Source organism: Arachis stenosperma, chromosome 4 (genome assembly GCF_014773155.1).
Source record: "Arachis stenosperma cultivar V10309 chromosome 4, arast.V10309.gnm1.PFL2, whole genome shotgun sequence".
In the NCBI taxonomy this organism is placed as follows: Eukaryota; Viridiplantae; Streptophyta; class Magnoliopsida; order Fabales; family Fabaceae; genus Arachis; species Arachis stenosperma.
The window spans coordinates 141,658,988-141,673,357 of NC_080380.1; the positions used below are offsets into that span (position 1 = coordinate 141,658,988).

At 32.6% G+C, this 14,370-nt stretch overlaps 1 protein-coding gene across 1 annotated transcript; it reads left to right on the forward strand.

The window, feature by feature from the left end:
* The first annotated feature begins 2,333 nt into the window (after nt 1-2,333).
* LOC130973795 (polyphenol oxidase I, chloroplastic-like) lies at nt 2,334-4,353 on the forward strand. Its single transcript, XM_057898458.1, has one exon. It carries the CDS (start codon nt 2,344-2,346, stop codon nt 4,177-4,179), a length of 1,836 nt encoding a protein of 611 aa, XP_057754441.1. The 5' UTR covers nt 2,334-2,343; the 3' UTR covers nt 4,180-4,353.
* The last annotated feature ends 10,017 nt before the right edge of the window (nt 4,354-14,370 follow it).

A 14,370-nucleotide genomic window follows, 5' to 3' on the forward strand; every position in this document is an offset into this window, starting at 1 on the left:
TTAGAAAAGTACTATAATATTAAATTTTAATAAAAATCTAATCTAATCCTCTAATTTACGTGGACTAGAAGTACAAATTGTGGGAACATATGGCATATAGATAGCATGTTAGTATTATCGTTCACCTGCATGCATTTATGACTAAACTGTGATTAATAACCCCCCACCTGCCTCCTCACCTACGTGCATTTATAATTCTAATGCCTCCCTCCCTCCTCCTTCAACTTTCTATAGAATTTATATTGCTTCTTGAGTATCAATGTGTGAACAGAGACAAATCAAGAAGAAAATTTAATTGGAGAAGTACTTCAACCTTGCGTGGAACTCGTTTATTTGTACGGCCGTTGAGACGGAAAACAACGTTCGTCAAATTATAAATGGGAACTACTTGTTAAAAATATTTTTTTATAAAAATATTTTTTAATAATTAAAATTTAATACATATAATCAATTAAATTGTATTATTTTTGTCAAAATTAGGTTAGATAAATTAATTGGATCAAAAAATAATTAATCAAATCTTGAACTGATTTAAATTAATATTATTCTTTTATAGAAAATAACTACAATATCTAAAAATGACTAAAATACTTCTATTATATATATTAATTTTGAGAATTCTAAATTTTAGTCTTTTATTTTTCTATCATAAGGTTAGGATTTAGAATTTTTAAAATTAATATATATATATATATATATATATATATATATATAATAAGAGTATTTTAATCATTCTCTATAATAAAGGTATTGTAGTCATTTTTTATAAAAAATAATATTAATTTAGATCAGTTCAAGATTTGATTCACTATTTTTTTGATTAAATTAATTTATCTAGCCTAATTTTAACAAAAATAACATGATTTAATCGATTATATATATTAAATTTTAATTACTAAAAAATATTTTAAAAAAAATATTTTAAATATTTTTATCTAAGCAACTCCCATTATAAATCCAAACCAATCATATTAAAAAATATTCTCATTTAACAGAGTAACATTGTAAGATAAAAGAAAAAGTAACATTCATTTTTATTTAAAATTAAACAATATTGTGCCCTCTTATTAATAAATTATAAAAAAAAGTTTTAAGATAGGTGAGACATTTTATATAATATGTAAAAAATATGTAATATTTATCATAATTTTATATATATATTGATATGTTACTGACACATCATCTTAAAATTATGAACGTATCATTTGTACGTCAATTTTAAATTATTATATAATTTTTTTAATTACGTGAGCTCCTAAGCGTATATAATTGAAAACATATTTAAATTATTAGAGACAAAATGAAAATAAGTTAAATATTAAAAGTATTTTTAAAATTGTTCAGAAAGTATATTTTTCCTTTAGGCTTTAGACAGTGGTGTAGTATTTATTTAGTTACACACTACACATTAGTTAATAAAGAGAAATAGATTCTCTCCAATTTTTTTAACACTTGAAAAAATGCAATGTGATCTTTTATCGTTAATTTTATAAATGAGACTAAAATTAAATATAAAAAAAAAACATTGAAAAATAAGAGATCACAATTGACACTATCCAATTTTTTTTCACTTGAGAGGATCCACTCCCGTTAATAAAGTGACAATAACAAATAATATATCGACAAGATTTTTTTTTAAATGACTATTATTGTAAAGAGGAAGAAACCTCATTTATATTAAGCCGATTTTTTATTTAATGTATCAAAATTCTTTTTTCTCATTTATATTAAGTCAATTTCTGATAACCATTCTTTTTCTTCTGTTTTCACCTTCTTATTCATCTTCTTATATATGTTGCTTTTTTTTTTGGCTGCTGCTTCTTCTTCCACTCATATTTTTATTGCCATTACATTTTTCTCTCTTAATACTTTTATCGTCTTCTTCTTTAATTATGTTATTTATACATAATTGGTTAGTTATATATATATATATTATTTTTTTTCAAAATTTTTTTATTTTTTATTTCAAAAGTTTATATATTTATTATAAAATATTTTATGTTTGTTTCATAAAGTTTCCATATTTCTATTATTTAAAAAATAATAACTGTTTAGAGACATACTTAGAATTTGATTTTAAAAAAACTTATTTATCCGATATTTTTCTTCTTTTTTTTTTTAAATATAGTACACGTTTATTGTATTTCATTATTCTGGTTATATTCAAATAAAAAATATATACAAAATCTTATAGTGGCAACACCAACCTTATACGAGTTCATTAATTGGTGGAGCAACGCTCTGGAATAACTTAATCCACACATTCCTTTTCCTACTCTTATTATTTATACAATTTCTTCAAGCATGCATGGAGATATAAACATCCACTAGGGAAAAGCTAGCATGGCAAATGTAATAAACCATCCTTCAAGGTTTCTCCATTTAGCCATCTACCTAATTATTCTCATAATCTTCCTAATACCCTTAATCACCTTTCTTAATAACAACTCATTGATCTTCACCATTATTACTAAGCCCTACTATTCTTATTACTTAGCCTCCTTCAATAATCAAAGCCACCAATCCCATTATCCTTGGAGATTTTCTTGGAGGAATACCTTTATCAATAGCTTAGAATTTGAAGGAAATGTTAATTATCCATCATCATCATCATCATCATCATCTAATTATTCCAATGATGTTTCTAGAGCAATTTCACCAGATTTTACAAAGTGTGGCCCAGTTGATTTACCTCCCAATGCAATAACATCACCCTATTGTTGTCCAACTTTGGCAACTCCCTTTAAATTCATAGATTTCAAAGATTATTTAATCAATGCCACTTACAACAAGTACAAAAATAATAGTTCAATTATTAGGGTTAGAAGGCCAGCACATTTGGTAGATGATGAGTTCATAGCCAAGTTAGAAAAAGGTATTGCCATCATGAAATCACTTCCTAATGATGACCCACGTAATTTCATACAACAAGCTAAAGTTCATTGTGCTTATTGCAATGGTGGATATCCTCAAAAACACCCCTTCCAAGATCAAAAGATTGATGTGCATAGGTCATGGCTTTTCTTCCCTTTCCATAGGTTTTACATTTATTTCTTTGAGAGAATCTTGGGAACCCTAATTGGGGATCCAAGTTTTGCTTTACCTTATTGGAATTGGGATTCCATTCAAGGTATGCAAATTCCATCATATTTCACCACTCCAAATTCTTCACTTTACCATAAACTTAGACACTACAAGCACATGCCACCCCACTTGGTTGATCTTAACTATGATATTCTATCTCCCAAGATTAGAACACAAGATCAACAAATTTCCTATAACCTTGCCTTCATGTACAAGCAAATGGTTTTAGCCAGCACCAAAGAGTTATTCATGGGAAGCCCTTATCGTCTCGGAGACCCAGCTCAACCGGGTCCTGGCTCGGTTGAGCTTGCTCCTCATAACACTATCCATGATTGGTTGGGTGCGGTCGATACACCCAACCATGAAGACATGGGAACTTTCTACACGGCCGCGAGAGATCCTATTTTCTATGCTCATCACTCCAACGTGGATAGATTGTGGGAGTTATGGACAAAATTGGAAGGTGGTAGAAGAGACTATAGGGATGATCCTAATTGGTTAGATTCCAAATTTTTCTTCTATGATGAGAATCTTAATCTTGTTCGAGTTAAGGTAAGAGATTGTCTTGATACTAAACTTTTGGGTTATGTTTATGAAGAAGTTGATCTTCCTTGGCTAAATGTTAATCCTAAACCAAGAAGAACAAAGATGCAAAGGGAAACAAAAAAGTCTTCAATTTTGGCCTCAAAGCCAATTACCAAATTTCCTTTTGTTTTGGATTCTAAGGTAAGCATTATTGTAAAGAGACCAAAGAAGTTGAGGAGCAAGGAAGAGAAAGAACAAGAGGAAGAGGTTTTAGTGATAGAAGTGACTGAATTACAAAGCTATGAAAATGTTAAATTTGATGTTCATATTGATGATGATGAAGACATGCTTAGTGATGAAAACCATGCAGAGTTTGTGGGTACTTTCGTGAGTTTGCCCCATGGAAATCATGGACATAAATCAAATACTCGCTTTATGGTTGGGATATCTAAGGTATTGGAGAATCTAGAAGCTGAAGAAGATGATCATATTGTTGTTACTTTGGTACCTATGATTGGGAAAGGAGATGTTACCATAGGAAGGATTAATATTCAGTTCATGTCAAAATAGTAAGTAAGATCCTTTTTGAAATGTAAGAGAAAAGTAATTAATTATAGTATTTATAAGACTATATGAAGTTAATTTTAGGAATTAAAAAGAATTGTGTAAAATAGTAATAGTTTAGACAGGTCATTATAGTATAGAATTCAGTGCAATATATATAATGGGCAAATGCTATTCGATATGGACAAGTAGTTAATTATCTAACTCTAGATTTTTTTTTCCATTATATAAGTTTTGATTTATGTTATAAAATTATCTATTCTAAAAGTTTAAACGATTGAATAAAAATACATAAATAATTATATATCTAACCATTAATCCATTATTTAAACTCATGCAAACTTGTTTTGGTATGATTGAGAAATAATGAGATGAACTTGCTGTTATTCTCTTTAATAAAAAAATTAACTAAAAATAATTAAAATTATTTTATTTATTAATTATTAATAAATATTAAATAAAATAAAATTTTACTTTTTTTTATTTTGTTAATATTATTATTTTAAATAATAATTCTAGTATAAACATGACACATCCAATATAGTGCTGGCAAAAAATTATGACTCACGGTGAGAGATTATTTCAATATAGAAGTATGTATCTTCATCATTGCATTAATTTTATCTATTAAAAAATTATTTTTAATAGTCATTTATTTTTTTTAATGATAATAAAAATTACTATTAATATATTTATTAACAACTAAATATTAATATTCATATACTTTATCGTAAAAAAATTTTGTTAACAATTATATATATAATTACTAGTAAAGATTTTTTAATGATCATTAAAAAAATATATTTATCTCAAAAATATATAATTACGATTTTAGTCCTTAAAATTTAACTCGAAAATTGAATTTGTTCCTAACTTTTTTTTTATTCGAATTTGTCCCTATAGTCCATTTTAATTTTAAAATTGTCATTTGGACAATTATATTCTTACCTCACCTTATCACCATCTCATTCTCTCTGTGCCATATCTCTTCCTACTTTCTCTCTTCTCTATCTCTGCAATCTCTTTCTCTCTCCATGTCTCTGTTCCTGGTCTCTCTAAAATTGTTGTGTTGAAACGGAAAAATAATCACAGCAAAGATGCTGAAAGATGCACACTACAAAAAAACGTTGAGTACCGTCGAAAGAAGAATAAAATACGATGCTAAGTTAATTATTAACGAATTTACCATCGGAAGTAATCCGAATGTATATACCTCGTCAGTAATCAATTATCGTCGGATTTTTCATCCGAAGATAATTACTATCAGATTCTGCGACAGACTACATGTCAGAAAAATTATTTGATTACCGACAGATTTTTTTAACGATAACGTTGGTGTCACAACATATAGTTTTCCGCACTATTACCGTTGGATTATGCCTTCGGTAAATCTAAGGGTAATGTCAATATTTTTTAAAAATATTTTGATGTAATCTTTTAAAAATTTTTCTTTTTAATTCTAATTTTTTATTTAAATTTATTTTTTACACAATTAGTGATCAAATTATAAATAATAGAAACCAATTATGTAATATTATTAAATATCAAATGTTTAAATAAAATTAAAAATAAAATAAATCAAATACAATAAAATAGTAAAACAAAGCTCTAATCCCTAAAGATTCTTATAGTCATCGTCGTCAATCCCGTGGTCCTGCTGATTCGACAAAGAAGGCGGTGATGTCTGTGTCCCGCCAGCAGCACTGCCACCACCAGCAGAGCAGTGCTGCTGCCATCAGCAGTGCCACTACTACTGGCGCGCATCTAAGTCTGGTACACCGCTATCTGCTACTCCATTCGTTGAAGCCGCTCCAGTTGCTCCTTCCACTCTAGCCTGATCTCATCCGTGTCCGTCATGCATGTGAGGATCCCCAGATACCTCTCTCGAGTCTCATTCAGCTCCCAAGCCTATTTGTGAAGGCTCCAGGTGAGCTCTTGCACTTGCAGCCTCAAATTAGTACCTTCCTTGTGATCGACGACTCGATTGGTGACAGAGGCGGACGTGGAGATGTGGAGGCTACTGGCGAAGAACAACTCCAGCCCGTATACACAGTTCTTGTACACCGCTGAGGCGCTCTCGCGCCAAACTGTATCGGGATCGATGACTAAAGCAGCAAAGCCACTAGCATCCTCCCCACTTTACTGAGATTTCTAAGTTGCGGCCTCCAGTCTCTATGTGTAAGTCTTCTGTGTAACACATGTTATTATGATTAGGACGATAGTTGTACAGTTAATTGAAAATTTTATATCACATGTTCAGATGTTTACTCACATAATGATCCGCAGAGCGCTGATCAGCAAATCTCTCTTTGTTCTCCTTCAAAGTGTGGGTATACTTGAAGGTCTCCGCCAATGTCGCATCAGGATCCAACGACTTCGAGTTCACATGTTGAATTAAAACAATAATTTAGGATGCATGCCTACTAATGATATGTCAAAGAATATAATTAAGTCAATAACAAAATTAGAGAAGCTACATACCAGCCTGCCTTAGTCTTCATGAAGGATGCTGAGCCGCTAATATACTTGGATGACCTGGCTGATGCTCTGTTAGCCCTATTTGTGAGACGCTGCTGCCTGAACCCCTCATCGGTCTCCCAGTGAACGTACGAAGCCTTCTTGAGTTCCGGGCGGAGCCAGGAAATGAGATGGTCGTGCCTCTCACGTACATCCTTCAGCATCTGTTGTAGCCGCATATCCATACGATGGTCTTATATCTTTCTAGTGATAAGATCGTGCTCCTTGTGCCGTATAAATTTCAGCTGCAAAAAGAAACTTTAAAATTAGTTAATCAAAATATATCGTATTAATAAACAAAATAGAAGATATAAACTAGCTAAGAAGGTTTGACTATATTAAGTTGTTACCGCCCACTTCTGAAACCATCGCTCTCTAGTCTCAGAGGGAATCTTCTTGTAACTCGGCCATGGATGGTCATACATCAACTTGATGACGTTGATCATCTCCTGAGTACATGTGTTGTTGTTTGGCGCAAACCTATCAACAATTCACAAACAAACCAATATGATGGCAATATAAATTAAAATTTCAGAAGCAAATAACCATAATATATAGAGAATATTTTAGAAATTTCAGCAGAGTTTCATCTATAACTAGAATGTGCCACAAACTCTATCCATAAACAATTAACTTAAACAGCACCAATTGTCAACAATCAATGAAAATTATATATCAAACACTTTTAGCAATTCAAACCTACAACCCTAAATCCACTAAAACTAGAATGAACTATCAAGAATCACTAATCACGATATATCAAACACTTCAGTAGTTTAAACCTACAACCCAAAATCTACTAAAATTGGAATCAATAATCTGACATTTTTAGCATATAGAAGACTTAAAGTAGTACTTATGTTGTTCCTCTATCAGGCTAAATCGTCAACCATACGATGGGAGGTGGCGGATGGACATCAGCTGGGTCACTTATGTGAGAGGATTCCGAGGCCGCAGTGTTCGTTGCTGGAGGCAGCGTCGCCGAGACATTGGGCTGCTAAGCGGATGGAGGCAGCAACATCGCCGTCACTACAAGAATTTGACAAATTAGCGACGAATTTTTGCGAGAAATATGTTTTGTCACTAATCCATCACTAACTTGCGAGGAATTAGTGACGCACTAACGACAAAATTAATGAGTGGTCACAAAATATCCGAACTTGAGAAAAATGACTGATTAGCGAGAGATTTATGAGTAAGTTTGTTTCTCGCAGATTGACTTTTGTGGCAAAAAAAAGAGCAGAGAAAATTTCCTTGCTAATTTGTCACAAATTAATTAGCGAGTGACAATGTTCTAGCAAATCAGTCGTTTAGGGGTTCAATCAAATAAAAGTAAAGTAACGAGTGATATTATTGTCACTATTCCGTCACAAGTGTTTCATATACAATTAGCGAGAAACAATTCACACACTAGTTCGTCGCTAAATAAACTTTGTGCGAAATGACTAATTAGTAAGGAACAACATTCCTAGCTAATCCATCACGAAGAATTGAAATGCATTTTGCGATGGATAATTTCCTAGCTAATTTGTCACCAAAGCTTTTATTTTTTAGCGAACAACTAGTTTCTCGTTAATTTGTCGCATAATATTGTAAAATTCAAAATAAGAGTAGCGACAAAAAACAGTCGTCGCTAACTTGTCGCAACAAATAATTAGTCGCTAAACTGTTCCTACGCGTAGACACAAGGACATAGTTGGGGTTAGGGACCATGATGAACGGCTGGTCTGATGCACCCAAAACCTATGAGGTCACCGGGGCAGTCGGAGTAAAGTGAGAGGATTCAGAATTCTCAGGAGTACCAGTACAAAAACCATCCCCCTACCACGACCACGAGCATGACCATGACCACTAGGCTGATTCGCAACACCTCTACATGTCATCATGTCTACAAAGTACATACAAATTAAACAAAGAGAACTAAATCAACTATAATCAACACAAATCAACAATAATTAGAAATTCAGAACAACAAATCAACCTTATAAATTATAATAACTAGTTCAAAACAAATCAACCATAATCAAAATATGTTTTAATTAGAACTGAAACAAGTTTAGTACCCTAAGTTCAAAACAAGTTCGTACCCTAAGTTCAGAACTAAATAAGGAACTCAAATCCGCCAATGTTATAATTAAAATTGAAACTACACAAGTTCAGTATCCTAAGTTCAGAATTTTAGAAAATCATAAGTTCAAAACAAGTTATGTACCCTAAGTTCAAAACTAAATAAGGAATAAAAACCAAAACATGTTCTAATTAAAATTGAAACTAAACAAGTTTAGTACCCTAAGTTTAGAACTAAATAATCAACAATATGTTCAAACATAAATGTAATTCTTATAACTAATACCACAAGATTAATTTCAACATTTGAAATTCATTCCTAATATAACCTAAAACCAATTAAACATACAAAGTTGATATAGTTGGGTTAAAAAGGACCAACTTAATTAATCTTGTACTATTAAATAAATGTCTCAATCATTAAAAAAAATCAAAAGTTTTGGTCAATAAAAAATAAATCAGATTCCATTATCAATACATAATAATAATCATAACATGCAAACGAGCATTGATTTTCAAGAATTAGAACAAAAGTTGCATTAAAAGCTCTAAAGCATATGGACGAACACTTGGCATGCACAAACATCAAACATGCAAAATCAATATCAAATAGCAATTAACAGCCCCAATTTCAAATCACCAATAAACACCAACAACAAATAATTCAAAACCAGCAACAACCAAGCATAATCCAAATAATCCGTCAATCAAATCTCAGCAAAACCAGCCGTAACATAGTGAATCAATATAATTCAGACAATTTTAAACAACTCTAACAACAATATTTAGCAATTCAATTCAATAATCCAAACACTTTTCAATAATTTAGAACCTAATAACCTAATCTAACCTATCCTAACCACCTAAAATCTACTAACAGAAAATTAATTCTAACTAACTAACTAGAAATCAAAATAATGAAACTAAAATTAACTAAAACAGAAATTAAAAATAGAGTAGTAACCTGGGTTGCCAAGACAGAATAGAATGAAGAATAGGAAAGGAGTTACAATGGCACTATGATGTTGCCGGTGCAAGAAGCGGCAAATGAATGCTCACCGTAGTTGGAAGCTAGCCAGAACAAGGAACAGGGGATATGTTGTTGTTCTGTTCTGCGAACGAGAATGAGAGACAGGGGTCAAGCTAGAGCAGATTAGAGAGAGAAGGGAAAAAAGAGAAGGTAGCCACGACTGCTTAGGGTGGCCGACGGTGACAGGGAAGGAGGAGAAACAGGGGAAGAGAAAGAGAGAAGGGATAGAGGGTTAGAGAGAGAGAGAGAGAGGGGAGAGAGAGAGAGAGAGAAATTCAGATGAGGGAAAAGAGGGTTCGTGCTTAAAATTACAGTACAGTTACCGCCAAAAAACTCCGACTGTAAACCATTGCGGGTTACCAAAATGCAACTTCACTAAGTGGGTTTACTGTCATTTTTTCCAACGGTAAATCTGACCCTAAAGGACGCGCCAATTTATTTTTGTTTTCCTCCAATTATTATCGGCAAATTTTCTATCAGAAACTTAAATCCGTCGGTAACTACTTAACCTTACAAATTCAACACCGTTATCGCCGGTAAATCAGCCACTACTCAACGACGCTAAACCCGACGATAAATCCAACAGTGCTCATCATTTTTCTTATAGTGGCACATGAGCAGAGGCTGTCGCAGCACAAAAGTGGCAGAGACACAAGGTCAAAGTAGCGATGCAGGATGAGAGGTTGAATAGAGCAACGATATCAGTGATGGAAGTCGGCAACGGCGTAACTTCCATCGATTACAGAAAAAGAGAAGGAAGGAGAGGTGAGCGATGGAACGATGTCGATTACAGAATAAGAACAATTTTAGCAATGGTGGACGAGGCCATTGATGCGAGCAAGGTGAGCGGCTTGGACAACACCAATGATAGTCGCCTTCTAAAGCCGTTGCAGCATCACCAACCACAGCATCGACAAAGCAGCGGCGGTAACACCCACAATCGAAGGCAACAACCCTCTCTCTGTTTGCATCACTCCCCTTTCTCTATTCAGTGAACCAACGATGACTTCTCTCGCTGTCACACCTTCCTTCTTCTTCTTCTCTTTTCAATTTTGCTTCCCGCTCTTGCCATTTCTCTCCTTCGTTCTACCCCTTTCACTCTCGCTATTGTTGCCTCTCTGAGAAGGGAGAAGAAGAGAAGAAAACATTGACAGAGAGAGAGAGAGAGAATGTGTGTAAAATCTCTAAAATACCCTTCTCTTTTTTTTCCAAACCGAAATCATAACCCTAATTTTGACATAACACACTCCCTCACACACACTCAACAAAACCCTAGCAACCCTTACCCTTTACCCAACAGCAGAACAAAAGAACAAAAAGGGAAATGAAAAGAGGGGGAGAACTGAAAAGGGAAGAGAAGAGGAAGGAAGGGAGGTGGCGCGGTGGGCGTCATTGCCACCGTCGCCACCGTCGTGTCGTCACGAGGAATCTAGAACCGAGGGAGAGAGAGATCACGCGAGGAGAATGAGGCGTCACCGTCAAGGTCTTCATCGTCGCCGTCGATGGAGGTTCGTGAACAGAGGGAAGACGTGCCGTTCTACCCAGAGACGCTACGGGAAGGGTCGTCGCCGTCAAGCCCAGCCACCATTGCTGTCGTTCGTGCCTCCGTTTCGTGCCGCCAGATCTATCGCTGTCGCCGGGAGAGAGACAGAACACGCGTGGAGAGAGAAGGGGTTGCATGGAGGTTCTGCCACTGTTGGAACTTCGCTGCTGCTGCTGCCATGGCTGCCGTGCCTCTGCCACCAAGAAACGCCTAGCCACCGCCGTCAGAGCCAGCCTCATCGTCGTTGTCGTAGTTGCAAATTTGTAGCTTCGAACACAGAGGAGTTCCCGGAGAGAGAGAAACGCCAAGTAGGAGGGATCGTCCACTGCTGCGCTGTTCCTATCGCCGTTCGGATGTACCTGAACTAAGCCATCGTCCTTGCCGCCGGAGTTGTTGGTGCTGCAGGAGCTGAACCGTTCCTGTCATTATCCCGGTCCAGCCCTTTTCCTTGATTCTGCTCTAGCTTTCATGTCTTATTATGCCACCATTTAATCTGTCTTGTCCTTGTTTTAATTCGATTTTAGTTCTGTCTATTTTAGATTCCTAGAACTATCGCCAGCTCCATCTTGTCGCTACTCCGGTCCAAATTCTACGCTCATTCGTTTTATTCTACTTCAATCCTCCTCACCTTGAATTTGGCACTTCGAGTTTGGTATCTTCGGTCTCTTGGAATCACATTGTGAGTAGACTTTACATTTATAATTAGTTGACTTTGCATCTATAATTATTTTAATTTGATATACATTATTTTGAACTTATAATTACACTTACATATTATTATCAAAGGATTTTAATTACACTTACATGATACTGTATATTTTTATGAGGTTATATGCATGTTTGATGAAGCTTTATATTATTTTAAAATATTTGATTTTATTCGAATATATATTTTTTTAAAGCATTGAAGTATTTGTTGCTACTCACTTATTTTGAAACTGTGAAATATTTTTAAAATGTTTTAAGATTGAGAAAATATGATTGAAAAGGATTTGGATGAAAAAGTTTTACTTGATTTGATTTGATACATTATATGTTTGAAGACTGAAGAATTTATTATATTTGAAATTATATGTTTTGAATTGGTTTGGGAGGCTCGTATTAGAAAATCGTAGTTAATGGCCGTTATGACGTTAACCTAGATGCATCTGGCTCAGTCCTCAGCTAGCAGGGGCATTGCTAGCCTAACGTGTAGGCCACAAGTTGGATCTGTTATTCCATACGGATACACTAGAGAAAAGGACTACCTATAGAGGTGGAGCCGCCCAAGTGTGAACTTTTGTTTTGATTTCTGTATGAGAACTCCCTTATTGATTCACATATTATTATCAACTATTATTTTCTAATTAAAATTATTTTGATGATAATGTTTGTATAGTCTCATGTCAATTATAGATGTATTGTCTAGTCACTGAGTTGTAAAACTCACTCCGTTTTTTTAAAATATTTTTCAGGAAACAAATATTTAACTATATGAGACTTTCTATTCAAGATTAATGGTCTGCAATGAGTACCTATCTTTTGTCGAATTCCTAGAAGTATATACTCCATACGTCACAGGCAAGATCCAACCATTCTTAGTTATTTTAATTTTTTTGTTAAAATATATACACTACAACAATATAAATTATTTTTGAGGGTTATATGTGTAAAAAAAGAATTAAAATTTGTCAAAAAAATAAATTTTGACACTATTTTAACTATGAAAATATGTTAGTAAAAGTTTTGTCAAAAATAGTATTTTTAACATATAAGTAATTGTGAAAAAAGTTTAAATCTTATTTTGATAAATAATGGCTGTCAAAAATAATTTGTTAGAAAAATTTGAGAATATATTTTCTGTGATGCTTATTAACCGTCAAAAATACTATTTATTTTGACACTTATTGACCATAAAATATTCTCAACAAAAGTTTTTAAGAAAGAATGAGATGAAATGTTGAAACTGAAGAATAAATTGAGAATTTGAAGATAAAGAATGAGTAGTATAATCCCAAACTGAGAGCAGTATGATGTCAAAATTGACAGAGCCCAAAAAAAGAAAAATACTGGAGTAAATTGAAAACAAATGAGTGTCAAAATTGAGAAGTAATTTTCTACGGTCAAATTATTTATCAAGAAAACAAAGAGAATTTGACATTTGTGATATTTGTCAAAAATATATATTAATTTTGACATTTAATTATGGTATTAAAAAATAAAGTGTTAAAATAGCTCTCTTTTCTTGTAGTGATAAATATTTATTTTAGAACTTACAAAATATTTGTAACTTACTTACTCAACTTATATTTGAATATGTTAGTCTTGTTATAGGATTATTTTCATGAGCACTGGTTGTGACTCATTTTGGATCTTGACGGAGAGAAAGAGGGGAGTATAGTGGAGGGATAATGGTAGGAGTATTTTTGTCATTTAAAAAATTATTGTCTTCAAAATAATAATTTTAATATTAAATTGAACGTTCGAAATCATTTCGAACCCAAAAAAAGATTAGGGACGATTTCAATTTTCATGTTAACTCTAGGGATCAAAATCGTATGTATTTTATTATAATATATAATAATAACGATAAATATATAATTATTTTAAAAATATAAATTAAATAAAATATATAGTTATTGTTATGTTATTTGCCACTAAATTTTTGTTGTAGTGATATACATTTGATTATCTGTATGGAGACTACTTTAAAAAAGATACTAAAATATCTTTGTTTTAAGATGTTTATATGTATCACGTTATTATTGGACATCTTTATTAAATCGGTTAATAATTTATTTTTTAATAAATTAGAACAAAATCGGTTTATTATAACAACAATAATAAACCCAATTGTCTGTATTATAATTATTAGACCTAATTTGATCCGATCAAATTAAATAATCTAAATCGAATATCTTTAAATTTTTTGATAAAAAGACAAATATATCTTTGACTTTTGTTTTGCAGACATTTAAATCCCTAAAAATTTAAAAATACAATTAGATCTTTAAAAAAAAACTAGGTTTATTATTATTATTATTATTATTATTATTATTAT

Coding starts and splice junctions, on each gene's coding strand:
- LOC130973795 (XM_057898458.1), top strand. CDS start 2,344: ATGGCAAATGTAATAAACCATCCTTCAAGGTTTCTCCATTTAGCCATC.